At 43.7% G+C, this 22,484-nt stretch overlaps 1 protein-coding gene across 1 annotated transcript in view; it reads right to left on the reverse strand.

Moving 5' to 3' along the window:
* The window catches only part of MORC3 (MORC family CW-type zinc finger 3), a 121,553-nt gene that overhangs the window by 19,983 nt on the left and 79,086 nt on the right, over positions 1-22,484 (reverse strand). The window contains exons 11-15 of the mRNA XM_082246955.1: positions 18,220-18,324; positions 14,949-15,071; positions 14,776-14,853; positions 7,897-7,918; positions 7,657-7,796 (exon numbers count right to left, since the gene is read on the reverse strand). Coding sequence (XP_082103081.1) covers positions 7,657-7,796; positions 7,897-7,918; positions 14,776-14,853; positions 14,949-15,071; positions 18,220-18,324 — 468 coding nt within the window. The remainder of the gene's footprint in view (positions 1-7,656; positions 7,797-7,896; positions 7,919-14,775; positions 14,854-14,948; positions 15,072-18,219; positions 18,325-22,484) is intronic.

A 22,484-nucleotide genomic window follows, 5' to 3' on the forward strand; every position in this document is an offset into this window, starting at 1 on the left:
CTCCCCCGAAGGGAGACCCCATGGGAGAGGGCGAACTAAGCCAAAAGGCCATATCCACCCCCTCCCAAGACTCAAGGCAGGGCCCGAGGACCCACACCCTCCAGTCGTGCAAATAAAGAGAAAAAAAGGTGAAAGTGCAGTGACAAACTCCAAAGAAAAGGACAAACAAACAAAAAAGTGGGGGAAGGGGAAGTGGGGAAAGTGCTTTGGTGCCATGTGAAGAACCAAGGCAGGCCTTCCAGCCGGAATAAAAAATTCCTCTAGTGCAAGCCAAAAGGCCTGTCCCAAGAGGCAGGTGTGAAAAAGGTGTCAGTGCAGTGACCAAGGTGCCTAAAAAAACTCACAGCGAGCTGCCCCTCACCAGTGAGAAATTAAGGCACCCCTGGGCTGCCACCCCAGGGGCACATACACTACGGGCTTTTTCTATCTCAGCCCCCAGCCAGACCGAGTGTAGCCTATCCCCACCAGCAGACATCAGAACCTGGACAGCTTAGAGAGAGCTCACCTCCCCTGGGGACAGGCCCGTTAGCCAGCCAGATCAAAACCCAGGAGAGAAAACCCTCCCCTCGCCATCCTGTTCCTCAGCCCATTACATCCAGGAGCAGTTCCACCGGGCTCACCCTCCAGACGGGCTTTCCTGCTCCCTTCAAACTGGTTAGGACAGTTCAACCCATTCAAATCAGAAGGCGGCGGGCCCCACATACTTTCCCAGATGACCTACTCCCCATACCTCAATACTCTGAGCGCTCCGGGTTTCGGTCATACTGGTACTAGCTAAGGCCCATACCAACTGATAAGAACAGATACTACACTTGATCTTAGCCAAAAGGCCGAGAAGCGATCATACACACTGGTTTTTTTTTTATTTTTTTTTTTTTTTTTTTTTTATTTAGCCCGTAGCGTGTGAAACACACTCAAAAGACTTCACCCGGTGCATAAAAAAGTGCACACACACAAAGTGAGAACACAAAAAAGCACAGGGTGTGCGACAACGTATGGTCTTCCCTCCGAAGAGGTAGGACCCGAAACCTCAATCCCCCAGGGCGCAAGACTCCTGACAGGGACATAAGGTACTCATGGTCTGTCTGGCCGAAACCAGACCAACCCCGTTCTTCAGGGGGACTGCCGAAACAGCCCCCACCGAGTACCAAGTAGGGCTCCCCCGAAGGGAGACCCCATGGGAGAGGGCGAACTAAGCCAAAAGGCCATATCCACCCCCTCCCAAGACTTAAGGCTGGGCCCGAGGACCCACACACTCCAGTCTGTGCAAATAAAGAAAAAAGGTGACAGTGCAGTGACGGACTCCAAAGAAAAGGACAAACAAACACAAAGGTGGGGAAAGGGAAGTGGGGAAAGTGCGATGGTGCCATGTGAGGGACCAAGGCAGGCCTTCCAGCCGGAATAAAAAATTCCTCTGGTGCAAGCCAAAAGGCCTGTCCCAAGAGGCAGGTGTGAAAAAGGTGTGCATAGTGCAGTGACCAAGGTGCCGAAAAAACTCACAGCGAGCTGCTCCTCACCAGTGAGAAATTAAGGCACCCCTGGGCTGCCACCCCAGGGGCACTTACACTACGGGCTTTTTCAATCTCAGCCCCCGGCCAGACCGAGTGTAGCCTATCCCCACCAGCAGACATCAGAACCTGGACAGCTTAGAGAGAGCTTACCTACAACTGGGGACAAGCCCGCCACCAAGCCAGATCAAAACCCAGGAGAGAAAGCCCTCCCCTCGCCATCCTGTTCCTCAGCCCATTACATCCAGGAGCAGTTCCACCGGCCACCCAGTCAGACCGGCTTTCCTGCCCCCTTCAAACTGGTTAGGACAGTTCAACCCATTCGAATCAGAAGGCGGCGGGCCCCACATGCTTTCCCAGATGACCTACTCCCCATACCTCAATGTTTAGAGCGCTCCGGGTTTCGGTCATACTGGTACTAGCTAAGGCCCATACCAACTGATAAGAACAGATACTACACTTGATCTTAGCCAAAAGGCCGAGAAGCGATCATACACACTGGTTTTTTTTTTTTTTTTTTTTTTATTTAGCCCGTAGCGTGTGAAACACACTCAAAAGACTTCACCCGGTGCATAAAAAAGTGCACACACACAAACGTGAGGAACACAAAAAGTGCACAGGGTGTGCGAACAAATGGTCTTCCCTCCGAAGAGGTAGGACCCGAACCTCGATCCCCCGGGGCGCAAGACTCCTGACAGGGATTTGAGGTACTCATGGTCTGTCTGGCCGGAACCAGACTGACCCCGTTCTTCAGGGGGACTGCCGAAACAGCCCCCACCGAGTACTAAGTGGGGCTCCCCCGAAGGGAGACCCCATGAGAGAGGGCGGACCAAGCCAAAAGGCCATATCCACCCCCTCCCAAGACTCAAGGTAGGGCCCGAGGACCCACACCCTACAAGTCGTGCCAAGTGAAAAAAGGTGATAGAAAAGTGACAAACCACAAAGAAAAAGCACACACAAACAAAAAGGTGGGGGAGGGGAAGTGGAGAAGTGAATTAGTGCCTAAGTGAAAAACAAAGGCAGGCCTTCCGGCCGGAATAAAAATTCCTCTGGTCGAAGCCAAAAGGCCTTGCCCAAGAGGCAGGTGCTTAAAAAAGTGTGCGTAGGTGCAGTGACCATGGTGCCGAAAAACTCAAGGCGAGCTGCCCCTCACCAGTGAGAATTAAGGCACCCCTGGGCTGCCACCCCAGGGGCACATACACTACGGGCTTTTTCTACCCCGGCCCAAAGGCCAGACCAAGCGTAGCCCTATCCTACCAGGAGGCATCAGAACTTTGGACAGCTTAGGGAGAGCCTGCCTTCAACTGGGGACAAGCCTTTTGCAAGGCCAGATTCAACCCAGGAGGAAAGGCTCCCCCACCGCCACCGCCGTTCCTTACCAATCACATCCAGGAGCAGTACTACCTGGCCACGGAACCAATCCAGTTTTCTCACTCCCTTCAAACTGGTAGGGGCGGACCCATTCAAATCAGAAGGCAACAGACCCATCCGGCTTTCTCTGACAGTGCCTACTTCCCGGTCCTCCAGTTACGCCCAGAGCGCCCCGGTTCATTTCAGCCCCTGCCGATACTAACCATCAGGGTCCATACCAACTGATAAGAACAGATACTACACTTGATCTTAGCCAAAAGGCCGAGAAGCGATCATACACACTGGTATAGTAGTCACTTTGTGAAGGTGAGACACGGCTGGATTCAGAATGGAAACACACTCCTGAATAAAACCCACACCAAACACACCAGCAATAGCTTTAGGGAGAGCAAACAACCTTTTAGGGTGACCCACAACAAAAATGACAGGTGCCGCAGAAGGCTCCACTAGGTCCTCTTGCATGAAAAACTGCTAGGAGTGCCAAAAGGACAGAGCCCGTCCCAGCTCAAAACATCTAGTAGGGAAAGGAAGTCCCAAAAGTCACCATTAACAGCAAAACCATGTAAGGTGGTTTATGACAGCCTCAGCCCAGGCTCCAACCAGGCCAGGCCATTCCACCCAGCATGCTTAATTCTGCCCCAGAGCTTAATTAGAGAGAACACGATTAAGCTCTGGAGCAGAGTGAAACACGTTTGGGCGACATGGCCTAGTTGGAGCCTGGGCTAAGGCTGTCATAACCACCTTACATGGTTTGCTGTGATGTGCGAATTTTGGGACTTCCTTTCCCAACCTAGCAAGGTGTTTAAAATCTTTGTATATAAACAGCTGGAAAAGAAGGTGGGAAGGGAAAGTCTTTGCTGCCTTGGGGGACATATAAGGCCCAAGGCTGGAACTGAAGTGGCAGGCTGATCGTGCCTCAGGAAGGTGCGAATCGTTGCTATAATCCACTACGGCTACCGGTATATCAGATGCAGAGTTTATCAGAGGGCACAGAACCGCACTTGTAGCCTCCATGAGTCAATATGGTCAAAGTGTTACATTACACTAGTAAAAAACCTCAGTTGAGAGAACAGAGGACCTAGCAATACCTAACAGGTAAAGGGAGGACTGGAGGATCGGAGAAACTTTGACAGTAGCGGACAGCATGACTGCAAGTTTCAGATGTCAGAATCATCAGTGGGTGTGTTGCAAGCAGTCCTCAACTGATTAGTCGGGAGAGCTGGGGGAACCCTGCAACCCGTCTAGAATCAAACATTTTGTGGCCATAGTGCAGTTAGGCAACATACTGGCTCACAGAAAGCAACAAGGCTCACAAAACCTGGAGGGCCAGGTGGCAGGAGGGGAACAAAGTCACTGTAAGCAAGCAGCAAGAACAGATCAGCACAAGCAAAAGGGAGGAGATGTTTCAACACTGTATGGAGGAAAGGAGTGTGTGCATGATACTCCAAACAGCAAGCTTCAAAGCATGAACCCCTTCCATGGCAAAGCCAGAAGGAATTGGGAAACAATGGCTCTTAGCATCCAATAAAAATTAGGAAGCTCCAAATGCTAGGCTAGACTGGCCTACCCACTGGGTCTTCAGAGACAGGGCAAGCACAGAGGCAATGCCAGCAATTCTGGACCAAAAAAAAAAAATCAGTATGCAGCTAAACTTTTACCAGAACATTGTCTTTAAAAGCACTACATACAGTACCCTAGAATCAATTCAGGCTCATCCCAAAATGTCCAGTCCAGTGGGGTCTGTATGCAGTGCAGTCCAAAAGCCACACCGACGACAACGGTACCAGGATAGTAAAAAAATAGCTTTTTGCGATCCAGCAATTTTTTCTTCAGTCAGACTGCTGAATTGCAGAGCAGTCTGACTGAAGAAAAAATTGCTGGATCACAAAAAGATGTCTGTCCTCATAGGACACTGATAGTAGGAGGGGTCTTCCTATGGGATTTGAGATCATCATTCCCAGAATCTCTCCAGAAGGATTGTGACTTCACCCTAGCCCAGGAACCGTTGGTAGGGTAAACATTTTCTATTTTATTTTTCACAAAGATGCTTTGTTTTAACAGAATGAATGCAATGGTTTAAGATGAGGGGATGAATTATGTAATAAGTGGTGCTTACATTTTAGTGATACGCTTTGGAAGACTTCAATAACCTACAATGCATTACAATAGACTATAGATTACTTTTAAAGTAATTGTCACTGGGGGTGTGGGGTGCTGTTGTAGGTATGAAGTTACTAGAGGTCTACAGCTTCCCTAAAACTTCCTGTCCAGGCAGAATTCTGACTATTCTGACAGTTAAAGCCCTGCCACTTTTGGGCAGAGTTAAAGCTTGCTGCAAATACCTGATACCTGTTAACAATATCCAATTTCCTGCTGGTCCAATACAATAATGAGCAGCCTCACTGGTCCATAGAAATATGCAGGAGGCAGTAACAGACGGGCATGCTTTGGCAATATCAGAAAGTGCTGAAGCTTTGCGATTAGGAACACCATTGAATCTGCAAGCCCTAGGGCAGTGGTTCTCAATTCCGGTCCTCGGGACCCACTAACAGGCCAGATTTTAAGTATTACCTTGGGGGATGCAGACTAGAATACTGCAATCACTGAGCAGCAAATGAGATCACCTGTGATGTAATTTAGTTATCTTGCAAACCTGGCCTGTTGGTGGGTCCCGAGGACCGGAGTTGAGAACCACTGCCCTAGGGCACCTGCAGCAGTTTGCCACCTCTTCCTAGCAAGGACAAAGTGTCTTTAAATGAAGCATAACATTTCAATAATGTGACCAACCTTACTTGAGTATGAATTCAGTTTAAAGTAGAGCTGCACGATTATGGATAAAATGAGAATCACAATTGTTTTGCTTAGAATAAAGAACACAATTCTCTCACAATTCTGAAGAGCGTTTTTTTTTTTTTTTTAAGCTTTACAACCCCTGAACATTAGGTTATCAAACAAGATGGCAATAGAATAAGACGTACTACTTCAATCAAACAAGATGGCTAAAAAGAGAATATAGCAGTTAGCACACAAAGATGAATATACAACCTCCAATCGACCATATGATAAATAAATTAGGTGCAGCGCTTTACAAAAATGAAAAGAAGTTAATGCGTTAGATAAATAAAGTCCTATGTGTAACCAACTGCCGTAACCCAGTGATCCTTTCTTGATGCAAAAGCCCACTGTAACAGTGCAATGTGTCAAAACACTCAGCAGAGAGAGAATTATATCCAGCATTCAACTATAAACACTTGCGCCCAGTGTTGCACAGTGCTCCTTACCTGTGATAACCCTCCACCATTCTATACACTCACCAGACGGTAAGCCATTGCCATAGGACCTGGTGACAACAAATCCAGAACTGTAGGGGGCTAGGAGGACTCCACGAGGAACCGACGATAGATGGCCTAATAGGCATTGGATCCCTTGAGAACGTGCATGCGCACTAAACACGTCGGAAGGGAGCTAAACGCTGACGTCATTGCCACATCGACCTGGTGGTAGGAGCAGCGGCCATCTATCGCCGATTCCTTGTGAAGCCCTCTTAACCCCATACAGTTCTGGATATGATGTCCCCAGGCTCTATGGCCATGGCTCAAGGCTTGTATTACCTTACTGGTGAGAGTATAGAATGGTGGAGGGTTATCACTGATAAGGAGCACTGTGCAACACTTTGGGCCCAAGTGTTTTTAATTAAAGAGGAGTTCCACCCATTTTTGGAACTTTAGATCTATGGAATCCCCTTTAAAATGGCTTTTACCAATGGAAACTTTTTTTTTTTTTTTTGCTAGTAAATACCTTAATTTCTGCTTTATTCCTCCTCTCCTCACTTCCGGGTCCGATCGGCGATGACGTCATTCGGCGATTCGCAGTGTCTGCTGGGATGTATTCTATTCCAGAAATCTCGCAGTAGCTGAACTGTACTGAGCCGTGCCTGCCCCGCCTCCTCTCATTGAGTTGTATTGTATGCAATGTATTTAGGCTGTTCTCTGCCCCGCCTCCTCTCATTGAGTTGTATTGTATGCAATACAACTCAATGAGAGGAGGCGGGGCCGAGGCGGGGCAGAGAACGGGCTTAATACATTCATACAATACAACTCAATGAGAGGAGGCGGGGCGGAGGCGAGGCAAAGAACGGCCTTCATACATTCATACAATACAACTCAATGAGAGGAGGCGGGGCGGAGGCGGGGCAGGCACGGCTCAGTACAGGTCAGCTACTGCGAGATTTCTGGAATAGAATACATCCCAGCAGACACTGCGAATCGCCGAATGACGTCATCGCCGATCGGACCCGGAAGTGAGGAGAGGAGGAATAAAGCAGAAATTAAGGTATTTACTAGCAAAAAAAAAAAATAAAAAAGTTTCCATTGGTAAAAGCCGTTTTAAAGGGGATTACATAGATCTATGTATTCCAACCTATTAAAAATGGGTGGAACTCCGCTTTAAATGCTGGATATATTTCGCTCTCTGGTGAATGTTGACACATCGCACGTCACAGTGGGCCCTTGAATCAAGAAAGGATTGTCAGTTCACAGCAGTTGGTTACACATAGGACTTTGTTTATCTAACACATGGACTTTATTTATTTTTTTATGTGTGTGTAAATCGCTGCACCAAATTTCTTTATCATAAGCTTCTCTCCTGTCCTTAAAAATATGATTGGCTGAAACAAATAAATGCTGGATTTAGATCTTTTAACGATTAATCATGCAGCTCTATTTTGCAGTGTATATAATTTCATAATAGCATGGCACAACAGGCCGGAAAAAATTACCTGTCAGCCTGGAACCCGGGCTGGCCAGCTGTTTGCGGTGCCGCCATTAGTCCTGGTCTGTATTGCGCCTGGACATGACTGAGAGCTGCTTGCATTTCTTTATTGAGTGGAGTAGACAGAATGGTTGGTTTATTACTAACCTGAAATAGCATAAAACGTTTAAGGAGGAATATGGAAACATTTTCCATATTAAATATACTTTGAGTTTCAGACGTTCATATAAAATAAAAAAATAAATACCTGTAGTAGCAGTTCAGATTTCCTGCAAGAAAAGAAAAAGGTAAAATGTGACTATTTCAATTTTCAGCTACACAAACTGGACAGCTGTAAAAGACTGAACATAAGATGAAGCAAAGACCACAGTTTAAACTGAAATATATATCCTGCTCTGTCAGCAATTTAAAAAATTTAAGTTGTAGAAAAAGATTTCCCTGTGTGATCTTAAAGTGTTACTGAACCCAGGACCCTGCATTAACTATATCTGGTCTCCCACAGTACACAGAACATGGAAAGACAATCATTTTCGAAAATTGAAACTGCTAAATACCTTTTCTTAGCAGTATATAGCAGTCTTGTGTTTGTTTAAAGCTTGTAGGAGGAGTTTTCATTCTACACTGACTGTCCTATGAGGCTGCATGACTCCCGACCCTCTCTCTGGACAGTGCTAATCAGCCCTGTGCTGATCATGTGCACCCTTCCAAGAAAAAAAAAGAAAAAAACTCTCTAGAATTACCATCTACAGGTCTATGAATCAGTGGTGTCAATGTTGATGGCTATCCCCCTTCCACAACATATTTTCACCCCACTGTAGAACAAGCAGACACAGCCGACCTGAGAGTGACAGCTTTGCTCTCAGTTCAGAAGCAAGGCAGTACAGTTGCCACATCATCCCAGGAAGCTGAATTACGTGAACTTCACTGGCAGTGTCAACATGTATTTATGGGACTTTGCAGGGGGACCAAGAAAAAAAAAACCAGTGCAGATGTACCAAAGTGGTAGTAAACCGCCAAAAAAAAAAAAAAAAAACAGTCCTCTGCAGGTTTATGCCATAATGTGCTTGTGTGCACCGAATACTAGCACATTATGATATAATTACCTTACAAAGCCCTCAAGCGGTGCGCTGTCACTGCTGGCATGGCTTTCATCTTCACCTGGTCTTCCTTTGCGGGCTCCGGCTCATACTGTGTCACTTCTGTGCATACTGGGTTTCATCATAAAGCAGAGCATCACTGCGCATGTGCAGGTGATGTCATCGCCTACTGCCAATGTGAATATCTCTAATTTTCACTGTACCTACAAGTAAGCTTACCTGTCGGTACAAGTTAAAATAGCGAGTTTACAACCCCTTTAAGCTACGCAGCACATATTTTGTTAATGGGGTGGCTATAGCCCAACTTAATTTAAAAGGAAGTAAAAATGTCAGTGAACAGCTTCCCTCCTGTGCTTCATGTGTCAGGTATGGCATTTCATTAACATGAAAGGACACCCACACAGAATGGCTCCCCTGCTGTCTTTCAGTGACATTAACCACTTCAGCCCCAAAAGGTTATACCCCCTTAATGACCAGGCCATTTTTTGTGATTCTGCACTGCAGTACTTTAATGGAAAATTGCGTGGTCGTGCGACACTGTACCAAAATACAATTGATGTCTTTTTTCCCCACAAATAGAGTTTTCTTTTGGTGGTATTTGATCACCTCTGCGGTTTTTAGACTTTGCGCTATAAACAAAAAAAAGCAACAATTTTGAAACCGCTATAAAACATTCCCAATAAAAAAATTTTTAAAACTTAATTTTTTTATCAGTTTAGGCCAATTTGTATTCTGCTACATATTTTTGGTAAAAAAAAAAAAATCACAAAAAGCGTATTTTAATTGGTTTGCGCAAAAGTTAAAACATTTACAAACTACGGGATATATTTTTGGACTATTTCTTTTTTTTACTAGTAACGGCAGCGATAAGCGATTTTTAGCGGGACTGCGACAATGCGGCGGACGGATCGGACCCCTGACATTTTTAACACTTTTTGGGGACCAGTGACACTAATACAGTAATCAGTGCTAAATAATATGGGGTTAACACTGGGGGTGATCAAAGGGGTTAATGTATGCCTAATGTGCTTACTGACTCTGTGTGTGTGTGTGTGTGATAGTGTGTGTGTGAGAGTGTGTGTGTGTGTGAGAGTGTGTGTGTGAGAGTGTGTGTGTGTGGGGGTTCTGTGACAGGAACAGAGAGATCTTAGATGAAACTGCTGATCTGTCCCTGCCTGTCAGAGAGAAGATCCGCCTGCTTTGTTTACATAAGCAGGCGGGTCTTCTCTCGGTTTCCTGGACGATCGCTGGAGAGCAGTGGCAATCACTGCCTCTCCTCCCGCAGCCCGCCATGTCTAAACACAGCGGGAGCGCAGCTCCGGTGGCGCACGCCGCCGAAACCACATACACACCATAGTACTACGTGACTGGATGTAAAAAGCCGGCGGGAGGTCAGCAAGTGGTTAAAGAGCAACTTCTATTGTAAGTGGGAAAGGTTAGAAGCAGTTAGGGGAATTATTACAGTCTGTGAAGATGCAAAGAGCATTTGCCTTGCTGGTAAACCACACACCTTAACCCTTCTAACCCTTTGGCATCCAATTCAAAATGACAGAAAGGTTGAGATTTATAATAGGGTAGACCAACGAGGACAGCACAATTTTAAATGCTAAAAGTGAATGTGAAAAGCAAATTAACTCTATGAAAAATTAAAAACAACCACATAACACAAAACCTGGATAACTTCACAGCACCATGTTTGACTTCTGCCCACGCTCCAGTTGTCCAGTAATCAGCAATTAAAAACTGACCGCTATTGCAAGCAACTTATGTGGTTTGATTTAGGCCCCTTTCACACTTGTGCAACTTGTCCTGCGACTTGGGACCGCAAAGGCGAATGACAAGTCGTACTCCATGATCTCCAATGAGTTCCATTAAAATCTTTGCGACTTCAAGTCACGACGACTTCAAAATAGTCCCCGCACTACTGTACTTTGGTCCCACTTTATTGTGTTTTGAGGTCCATTACACAAGCATTGCTTCAAGTAAAGTCAAAATCGCGACAAAAATCACACAACTTTTAGGTCCCACAAGTGTGAAAGGGGCCTTACTAAAGCCAGAGAGTGTAAAATCTGGTGCAGCTGTGCATAGGAGCCAATCAGCTTCTAACTTCAGCTTGTTCAGTTAGGCTGTGACAAAAATCCTGGAAACTGATTGGTTTCTAACCAGAGCTGCACCAGATTTTGCACTCTCCAGTTTTGGTAAATTAACCCCATGGTGTCACCCATCCCCCCCCTCATGCCATCTACGTCCTGTGATTGAAAGTCAGGCTGGAAACTGCTTTAACCCGTGTCCTCTGTGTCCAGATGCGGTCAGAGATGTAGATAGCATGGGGGATGCTGAATGACACCAGAGGGGTTGATTTACTAAAATTGGAGAGTGCAAAATCTGGTGTAGCTGTGCATGGTAGCCAATCAGCTTCCAACTTAAGCTTGTTCAATTAGGCCCCTTTCACACAGGCGGACCGTTTTTTGGCGGATCTGAACGGTCCCCCCATGCATTCCTATGGGGCATCGGATGGCAGCGGAGACATGTCCACTGACATCCAATCCGATCCGTCAAATCTGGACGGATGGAAACCCTATTTTCCATCCGTCCAGTGGATCGGATCGGATGAAAACAGACCGACGGTCCGTTCCCATCCGATTTCCCCCATAGAGATGCATGGGGAACTGACAGCTGTGTCTCCGCACACAGCGCGGAGACACAGCTGTCGTCCTGCTGGTCAGCGGGGGATCGGCAGCTCGATCCCCCGCTGAGAAAAACAGAATCCGTCCGACGGACAGATAGTGTGAAAGGAGCCATAAGCTTTGACAATAAAACCTGGAGGCTCATTGGCTACCATGGCACAGCTGCACATTGTGCACTCTCCAGTTTCAGTAAATCAACCCCCATGAGTTGCTTGGTGTTGCTGGTAATAGATTGCTGGACAACCTGAGCACAGACAGAAGACAAATAAGTGCTGTGCATTTATCAAAGTATATGTGCTATATTATGGCTGTTTAATGTTCATTAACGTTCAGTAATTCTAGGGTGAGCATCTCCTTTAAAAGCAAAACAAAACTCTCTCAAGCAACATTAACTTGTTTTAATTCTTATGCTGCTAGAATTAGTAAATAGATAGGAAGGTATAAAAAACCACTGCACAGGACAGGTTAAGTATAAGACCCCTTTCACACTTGTGTGACTTGTCCTGCGACTTAGGACTGCAAAGTTGCAGTATGACAAGTAGTACTCCATGATTTCCAATGAGTACTGTTCATATCTGTGCGACTTCAAGTTGCAACAACTTCAAAGTAGTCCCTGCATTACTTTAGTCTGACTTTGATGCATTTTGAAATACATTAAACAGGCATTGCTTCAAGTCCAGTCAAAATTGCGTGACTTTTTAGGTCGCACAAGTGTGAAAGGGGCCTAATAGGTTTGTTATTTTAAGAGAAAAAACAAGACTTTACAATCACTTTAAAGCCAAAACACTTTCGTTTTGGATAAAGTGGCAAATAGTACAAAAACCGACAGGTTTTTATTGCGGTGTGTCTTTGCTAAGAAGATTCGCCCCTCTGTCCTTGTGACCACTGTTACCGGGACAGAAAGCAATTGGAAAATCTCAAATTTTGAGTAATCACCAGAACAGGAGGTGAAGGGAAATATCCCAATGGGGACACATGTTTCAGTTACAACTTCTAAAAGAATTGACCTCAATTTGGAGAGATTTCATTCCACATTCTGCAGCATCAAAGTTAAGGGAAATCTCTCAAATAAAACACAGAAGGCAAAAAATAAAAACATTTTACCCATTCCATACTCTATCCAAAATTATTGCTTCAGATATACCTTAAAGCGATATTAAAGCATTGTTTTTTATATTTTTAATAACATGTTATTGGTTTGGTTACGTGGTTTTGAACAGAGCAGCCCAGATCCTCCTCTCAGGTCCCACGCTGGAGCTCCTAGCTCCTCCCTCTTGCCCCATAGCAAGCAGCTTGCTCTGGGAAAACTCAAGCAGGAGCGCTCCTGAGCCGCGGCTCTGTGTGCCAATTCACAAAAGGAGCTGCAGCTTGGCCCCGCCACCTCAGTCTCCTGATTGGCTCACTGGCTGTGATTGACATTGGCTTTTGGCAGCAACAGGAGCCAATCAGGATTCCGAGTCTCCGGATAGGCAAGGCTCTCGTGGACATTGCTGGATCAAGATGGGGCTCGGGTACATATTAGGGGGGGGGGGGGCTGTTGAACACAGGAGGTTTTTCACCTTCATGCATAAAGGTGAAAAAATGTGTGCTTTTACAACCACTTTAATAGCTCTGCTATTAGCCCAGTGACTAAAACAAAAAGATTTCAGAACAGTAGGCTGATTCAGTGGTGCCTAATTTCTTCAAAAAATTACTGTATGTTGAATACACTTGCTTATATTACATCTACAGGGGCTGTGGGCTATAAAGAGTTATTACAGAAGCAGCAAAATAAAAGTCGCCTATGTGGCACACACATGAAATCGACCACTGAACAGGATACCCTGTTGTGGATTAAAAAAAATGTGTGGCAGCCATGAGAATTTTCTGCTATCCAGTTAGAATCTCAGACCCATGGCGGTGTATAACATGTGGCTGAAAGGCTCTGGTGCCCCACTGTTTTATTATGTGCCTGTTTTAAACATCTACTGGGTGAGTGCATACCCTTATTTATGTTTCAATAAATTATTTGCCTTGAGATAATGCATTATGGGCCTGTCCCCTTCTGTTTGATGTCTCCTATTCTATATGAGATACGGTGCCATCAGGATTTTTAAGGGAGTTTGTGTATTTTGCCTCTCGATGGCCCATAACAATTGGAGTTTGGAAGTGGTGGATATTGGAGAACCTTCTGGAGCTGTATGATTCAGGAGAAAGGCTGTAGTGGTCCTTTAACCACTTACTGCTATAATTTCACCAGTATCTGGTAAGAGTCATTGTGTGGTGGCTGGGAACTCTCATTTGTTTAAACTGATGAAACACCTGGGTAGATAACCTGCTGATTGTGCATGCCTACATTTCCAAGCATTTGATCATATGTGGACTTTCACCAGTTTATATGCTGCTGTTTTTGTATGTCTGCATCTCCAAGCAATTGAATATATGTGGACTTTTATTATTTGCATCTACTAGCGCAACTCCTTTTTATTTTTGGTGTATAATGTGTGACTACAGTTGTCTGGTGAACCAAAAGGAAAAAAAAAAAAAAAAAAATCAGTGGAAGTGGTCCACAACATATACATAACACTATGGGAGGGGCAGTCCTATTCACTTTAATGGGACTGCTGACCGTGACACAGCAAGGAGAGGGACGTGGCGGCATCAGGTCGGTGGATGCCAGCTAACAGGCGCTGCCATGAGGAATCAGAAATGACAGGTGCTCTTTAAATATAAGGACTCATTCTTTCTGGTAGTTAGAACCTTTAATCTTTTCAAACAAAATGAAGGCTTCCTATTTGGAATAATAAGCTGTCAGGTTAGTAAAATAGCGATATCAGAACCGATTTTAGGTTAATAGGTTAAACACAGAAATTTGGAGAAAGATCACAGGGTTTATAAGCTGCTAAGGTCTCACTTTCATTTTAACTGCTTGCACTTCCTCCTCACACTTAGAGCCTGGTACAGATACAGAGGGATAAAGGAATATTCCTGAACTTTGTTTTATCTCATGGTTACTGTACTGTGAAATTGTGTGAATGCATCAATGCAGTGCATGTTATCGCAGCTTGTAGAGCTTGGATTTATTGAATGAGTTTACCAAAAATGTAAATATTACATAAAAATTCAGCCTCATGCTACATAACTAAACTCCATTTCATGCTAAATAAATTATTAATGTATTTTAAATAGAAAACTATATTTAGATAGATTTTTACTTCAAAAGCATTTTGTAAAAAAAAAAAAAAAAAATCAGATTTAAATAAAAAAAAAAAAAAAAAAAAAAAAATCATTGTTTTTTATCCATCTTGAGTGCAAGTGCAAAACAGGTCGGATTTGGAAAGGGACACAGGAGACCTCACAAACCTTCTTTTATGGGTCTTTTCATATGTTGAATGTGTGATCTCATCGTCATCCTCTGGCTCCTCAGGTACACTGCAGTCTCTGTATTTACAAATCAAAGATAAAAATTAGGGATACAAAGATGTACACCAATGAACAAATCTGACACCCATATAGCACAGAGTGGTTACCCTTACCTGAACTGAGGGTCAGCGTTCATGGAACAATACCACTTTGATGGCAGTTTGCCTACAGCATCAGGAATTTTTCTCCACTTCAGACAGTGGTCACACTGGACCCAGTTCTGGTCAGGCTTTTTCCTAGGCACACATGAATGCATAACACCTCAATATTACTCCTATTATAAATGACACATTTTAAAACACTAGGCTTGACCATTGCTCTTGCACAGAACTAAAAATCAATTTACAGAAACCCCCAAAAAAGCATATTTCTAAGAGTTATATTTTTCTGTGACACCAGCGGTGTTCTGCACATGTACAGGAATGCAGTATTCCCTATTACAATGCTGGGAGTGATCATGCAATATAGTAAGCAGTTTAGTGAGCATCTGTAGTGAAGCTTCCATAGAGAACTGTTTTTTTTTATTTCCTCAGCAAAACAAAAAAAAAAAACTATTTAAACCACTGCAATAAATAAAACAATAAAAGTTCCCCTTACAAAATAATAGCATAATTGTGCTAATATGCATCACATATTAGCACATTATAAAATACCTAGCTTAAAATAAAGCCCTCCAGCGGCGCGCTCTCACCGCTGAGAGGGCTTCCATCTTACCCCGGTCTTCCTAGCAGGTTTTTGGACCCGGCTGTATGAGTGGCCGAAGCCAAAATTACGTCACTCCTGCGCATGCGCGCGGGAGCTTTCGGTTACGGCAGGGTGCCACCGTATGCTGGACCTTAAGAGTGAATGCGTCGCTGGCTGCATCCAGGGTGAATTTCTCCTAAATGGTGCATGTTTAGGAGATATTCATTTTACATACAGGTAAGCCTTATTATAGCTTATATTTAAGCAGACTTTACTACCGCTTTAAAGGGATACTTAAGTGTTATTTTTAACAAAAAAAAAAAATTTAGAAACATGTCATACTTCCCTCCTCTGTGCAGTCGGTTTTGCACAGAGCAGCGCAGATCTTCTCGGGTCCCTCTTCAGTGCTCCTGGCCCCTCACTCCTGCTGAGTGCCCCCACAGCAAGCAGCTTGCTATGGGGGCACCTGAGCCGAGCCACATCTCCCTGTGTCCATTCAGACACAGAGCCGCTGCCCGACCCCTCTCTCTCTCCTCATTGGCTCACTGACTGATTGACACTTTGCTGTCTCAGCCAATGAGGAGGGAGAGTCCCAGGCAGTCAAATCCCTTGTGCAACATCGCTGGATCGAGATGGGCTCAGGTAAGTATTTTACGGAGGCTGCTGCACACAGAAGGCTTTTTATTTTAATGCATAGAATGCATTAAGATTAAAAAAAAAAAACCTTCTGACTTTAGAACCCCTTTAGGGCTGATTAAAGGAAATCTACAGTCACAGCATAGACTTTCATTTTAGAACATCAACACTAGGAATAATACAAACAACAGTTATATTATAACTACTAATACATGTTCTTCTATAGAACTGTCAATTTACGTAGCGCTTTATACATATATATTGTACATTCACTTAACAATCCAACATAAGCTTACTTGAAAAAATCTCCTTTCATGTTGTAAGTTCTGCCTGTCTGCTGGATTTGCTGCATGCTTTACAGCTTCTCCTCTGCTCTTCCATTTCTAATGCCTCGTACACACGCAACGATTATCGGCCGACCGATCGGCTGACTTTTGTCCAGTGTTGTTGTGTTGGTTGAAATGTGCTCTAGACTGCACACAAATTTTCTCGGCCAACAAAAATCTACTTCGAAGATTTTGATCTCTATCTACTTCAGAAGGGATGTCATGTGATGGTTTACTTTCCGTGTGTTTTTTCTTCTCTGAGCATGCCCAGTCTTGCTCATCACATTTTTGTCTACCGAAATCTGTACTGACTGACGGAAAATCGGCCGTTGAGGTGACGGCCAACAAAAATTTTATAGCCTGCACACCAGATTTTTTTCGGCCGAAAAATTCACGGCCAACTATCGACGCGTGTGTACGGGGCATTAGGATTCTACATTTTTCTATATTTCTACATACTTGCCTCCTGCAAGCTATGACTGTTGAACTGACTCTGCATCTCTTAGCACCTATTGGGAGGCAGACGCTGTGAAATGTGTGACACCGCAGTGTCTATCAACAGGGCATAGTGACTACATGTCACAGAATTCAAGAAAGTAAATGTGTGTGGGGGATGTCACACAGCAAGCTTACAAACTTCAACATTGTTCATTTTAACAGGAGTAGGCTACAAATAATAATACAATGTGATAAGGAATATAGGATTTTACATTTTAACCATAAATACTTGTTAAAGTATCAATTTTTTTTTTTTGGTGACAACAACCAATTAAGGCCCAATTCACACCTGAGGGACACGTGACGTTTCGTGCAACAGTGTGACTTAAATGGGCTTACTTACCCCTGAAAAATGCACTAAAAAAGCTCCTGTACACTTTTTTAGAGCCAGCTTTGGCGCATTTTGTCACGTGACAATACGTGCTATTAAAATGGTATAAAACTCCTCTTGCTCAACTATACCTACAGGTAAGATTATCTGTAGGTACAAGGAATATCTCCTAAACATGCACTTTTTTGGCGTGTTTGAAAAACGCACATTTCCACAATGCTCAGGTGTGAAGGGAGCTTAAATACTTCTGTAAATATTCAGTGTATTGGAGAACAGAAGGGAGAATTACAATGGTTCCAATTGGTAACAAGAACTTGCCTTTCTTCACGCCATTCTGAAAGACCGTGGGACCACTGTCTGTCAACTATATCTTTGTATGATTATGACTGAAGCCCCGTACACACACACAGATCGTCGTCATACAAATGTTCGTCTTTTCTCCCCGGGATGTCGGTGTCTGTTGAAAAGTGCAAAGACAGCACAAGGACAGCACAAGAATTTTGTCCGCAGACTTCAGCTGACTGCAGAAGTGATGTCATGTAATGGTTAACTTTCCCTGTGTTTTTTATTTTCTGAGCATGCCCAGTCTTGCAAATCTGCGGTCTGTCGGCTGATTTCTGTACTGACAGGCGAACAATCGTCCGTTCTGGTGTCTGCAGACAAAAATTTTCATGTTTGCAAGAAAGACTCTTGTCCACGGATTGTGTGCAGACAGCTGTCGGAGGCACCATACTAACACGCGTACAATCGGCAGATCTTTCGTCCGCCGACGTTTGTATGACGACGATCTGTGTGTGTGTACGGGGCTTAACTACAATTTAAATAAAAATGTAGAAACCTCCCATTTATTTTTTTTTAAGCTGTACTTCTGACAGTGCAAATACAGATGATTGATAGCCAGGCACTTACTCAACATCTTCCATAGGAAGATCCACCCCATCAAGGGTATTCTTTTTCAGTTTCATTTCCTGCCAGTAGTCATTAAGTTTCTCTCCTAAGGCAGTTAGCGTGAGCCTAAAAAATATAAAAACAAAATAATTCTGTAGCAGATTTAAAAGGAGGAGTCCATATAAAAAGGTACTTTAGTTACTGGTGGAGCATGATTTCCGATATCTCCTATTTAAGAGATGCCCCAGTTCTAGTACCTGCCTACCTTCGGAGATGCTGGTTGACACCATCCACTTTTGGGTGTTTTCCAGTCCTCATCATGTATTCTTTAAAATGTAAAAAAAAAATAAAAAAAAAAATCTATGTATCCCTCAACATTTTGTTTGCTTCCTTTTGGTCTGTTAACCACTTGAAGAACAGGCCTTCTTCTGACATTTGTTGATAAAGGATTGGTGAGGTGAATGGCGCTGCCTTTTAATAGCTAAATAAGATTACTTCTACAAACGTAATAGGCAAGGTGATCGTACTGCTGTCTCTAACACCACAATAAATACAGTAAATATAATAAATACACTAAAAAGATAAATTGAAAAGTACAATCAGTGCAATAAAGTGATGATAACTGGTGTGAGCAATGGGCAAGTATTGGTTATAACGCAATCAAAGAAAAATATACATGTAAAAAAAAGTATAGATATAAAGTGCTTGGTGGAAATTGACAAGTGTAGTTATTCAATAATATTCAAAAACTATCAATAGGTGTTCACCAAATATAGCAACTGGTATGTGAAATAAGCACTAAAACATGTGAATAAGCCAAAATTGATGTGTCCAAATAAGTATATAGTAAGGTGACGCAGTGTTAATTGATCCAATAGTATAGATTATTAGGAGTAACAGAAATAGACAATACATAAAAATATATTGATTGATTTAAAGTGACTTGGTGCAGCCCACCCCAGTAGATCTGCAAAGATCTTGCAATATGGGGCGGTCAACAGAGTGAGGTAGAGCTGCACGATTCTGGCCAAAATGAGAATCACAATTTTTTTTCTTGGAATAAAGATCACGATTCTCTGTGTAACATCTTTTACATTATAAAAAAATTGGGATAACTTTACGGTTTTGTTTTATTTTTTTATTCATTAAAGTGTATTCATTGCGTTTGAAAGACTGCTGCGCAAATACAGTGTGACATAAAAATTTACAACAATCACCATTTTATTCTGCAGGGTCTCTGCTAAAAAAAAAAATATATAAATGTTTGGGGGTTCTAACTACTTTTCTAGGAAAAATAAACTGATTTAACTTGCAAGCAACAAGTGTAGGAAAAAGGTTTAGTCTTTAAGAGGTTAAACTTCCTTCCTCCGGCAGAGGGAAAGAAAAGATACAATGTAATCATTTGTGTTTACAGTTCAGTGGGAGACTAATGCTGATAGGCTTTTGCGGGAGGCTCTTTTTTTTTTTGACAGCTGCTCCCTCACAGCTATGTAAAGAATCGTCAGGGGAAGTGAATCTCGATTCTGTTACGATTAATCGTGCAGCTCTAGAGTGAGGTAAAGTGACTAATGAAATATAAATGGCTAACAGTAAAAGTCCATAAGGTGATTGTTTGGTGAGTTAAATTCCAAAAATCCGTTGATGGGTGAATCTCGGGGTGATCCAATGTAATCGATACAGCCGGCTCCCAGTAATTGAAGGTTTCATCGCAGTCTGAGATATTGCTGAGAAGAGCTGCACAAAACCTAGCAGATATTAACCGCTTGCCGACTGCGCACAGTATATTTACTGCGGCAGTCGGCCCCGGCCAGGCAGAGTGACGTAGGTCTACGTCGCTCGCCTGTCACTCCTTCCAGAGCCAATAGCGGGCGGGCGCGCGCCCGCCGAGGCGCGCGCCCGCCTCGGCTCGTTCACGGAGGAGTGCGGGAGTGTGACTGGCGGACCCGATGTCCGCCGGTCACACTACGATCGCCGCTACAGCGGGAGAAAGACAGAGCGGCTTGTGTAAACAAGCCACCTGTCAGTTCTCCCTGTGTAAAAGTGAAGATCAAACAGTTCTACTATGTAGAACTGTTGATCTTTGTTTTTACACTAGTAGCCATGTCCCTACACAGTTAGAATCACGCCCCTAGGACACACTTAACCCCTCCCTGTCCAATACTGTTAACCCCTTCCCTGCCAGTGTCATTTTTGCAGTAACAGTGCATATATATAGCACTGATTACTGCAGTAATGTCACTGGTACCCCCAAAAGTGTCAAAAATGTCAGTCAAGGGTCCGATCTGTCCGCCGCAATGTCGCAGTACCGCAAAAAAAATCGCAGATCGCCGCCATTACTCGTTAAAAAAAAAAACACCAAAAATGACAAAAATCTTTCCCTTTGTTAGTAAACGCGATAACTTTTGCGCAAACCAATCAAAATACGCTTTTTGCGATTTTTTTTACCAAACATAGGTAGCGTAAAACAAATTGGCCGAAAATTTTAAAAAATTTTGATTTTTACATTTTTTTTTGGGGGAATTTCATATAAAAAAAAGTGAAAAATATTGTTGTTTTTGCAAAAATTACGCTCTTTTTTTGTTTATAGCGCGTGATCAAAAAATCGCACAGGTGATCAAATACCACCAAAAGAAAGCTCTGTTTGTGGGAAAAAAAGGACGTGAAATTCGTTTAGGTACAGCGTCGCACGACCGCGCGATTGTCCGTTAAAGTCACGCAGTAAAAAATCGCAAAATAACCCCTGGTCTTTTAGCAGGAAAATCCTCCGGTGGTAAAGTGGTTAAGCATTTAAATGCGGTAGCTCCTTCTGGCGCCCACACCTGGCCTGCTTTACAACACGTAGACTCGGCTCGGTGCTCGGACAGCCGGCTTTCTTCTCTTTGCTTTCCGCTATTATCCTCCCTTTCACCACCACCGGTTGAATATACCATATACATGAGAGGAATGATCCATTAGTACCACTGAGGATACCGGCATTGAGGCCCTGCTTGGCAGAGGGCACCCTTTATAATATCACGCTGGTTACCCGTGTATGGGTACTGATCTCTGGTGAGTGCGGGCAGAATTGAGAGGGGAGCACTAGTTTCCTCAACCGGCACGCTGTTTTTGGATCACCCCGAGATTCACCCATCAACGGATTTTTGGAATTTACTCACCAAACAATCACCTTATGGACTTTTACTGTTAGCCATCACTTTTATTGCTGTCAAAAAGGAATGTAAACATCCCTTGTAACAGTAATAGGCAGTGACTGGTACTCTTTTTGGAGGGAACTGGGCCCAAACCTCTCTGCACTTAAAAGAATTCAAAACGGCAAGAACAGAATTTTTGAATACTTTCGATTTTTGAAAACTGGTGCTGTAGGCTCTCGAGTAAACCAGAAATTATGTCATGACGTCGCTTTCTGGGTACTGCATTCGAGACCCAATCAAAGCCTATACCGGCTTTGTTCGGGTCTCCAGCCAGCCAGACGTGGCGGCTTGTAGCTCAGGTCTCACGGTGTGATGGGAGAGCCTGGCCATGCAGTGGCAGGAGGGGGGGAGGTTGCTGCGTGTAATAAAAGCAGAGTGACTTTTCTTAGCCTCATCTGTTGTTATTTAGGCCCCTTTCACACTTGGGACTGCAAAGTCGTACTCCATGATTTAAAATGAGTACTGTTCATATCTGTTCGACTTCAAGTTGCAATGACTTCAAAGTAATCCCTGTACTACTTTGATGCGTTTTGAGGTCCATAGACATAAGCATTGCTTCAAGTCCAGTGGGCAGTGACGTGGCAGCGGTTCAACACACAGACTGCTGGAAAGGTGAGTACATTGCCTCTACTGTAACCTTTTCACTGCCAGAGCCCTTTTTGCATACGTTTAAAAAATTACATAAAACCCCCAAACATTTAATAGTGGCAATACCAATTTTTTAGGTTACACGATATTGCCGCAAAATTTCAGTAAAAAACGACTAAAGTGAAATTTAGGACAAACACAAACTACCCACATTTTTGGTAAAATATAAAAGTTGAAGTTGCACAGAATAAAAAGCTACCCAACATGTCAAACCATAAATTTGTGTGCGCCCGTAAAATGGTGACAAACTTCAGTACCCTATATTTTCTATAGGTGACGCTTCAAAAGTCCCCTATAGGTCATCAGTGTAGTGTTACGAAGGTGGTCTTGTGCCAGAATTATTGCTCTTATTCCGGCGGTATGTAATATGTGTATCGCAATTGACATTTTCACGCGTAGATGCCCCCGAAAGCATGCATTTACGTTCATACGTACATATATGTGGAG

The sequence above is a fragment of the Pelophylax lessonae genome (assembly GCF_965119305.1).
Source record: "Pelophylax lessonae genome assembly, chromosome: 2".
NCBI lineage: Eukaryota > Metazoa > Chordata > Amphibia > Anura > Ranidae > Pelophylax > Pelophylax lessonae.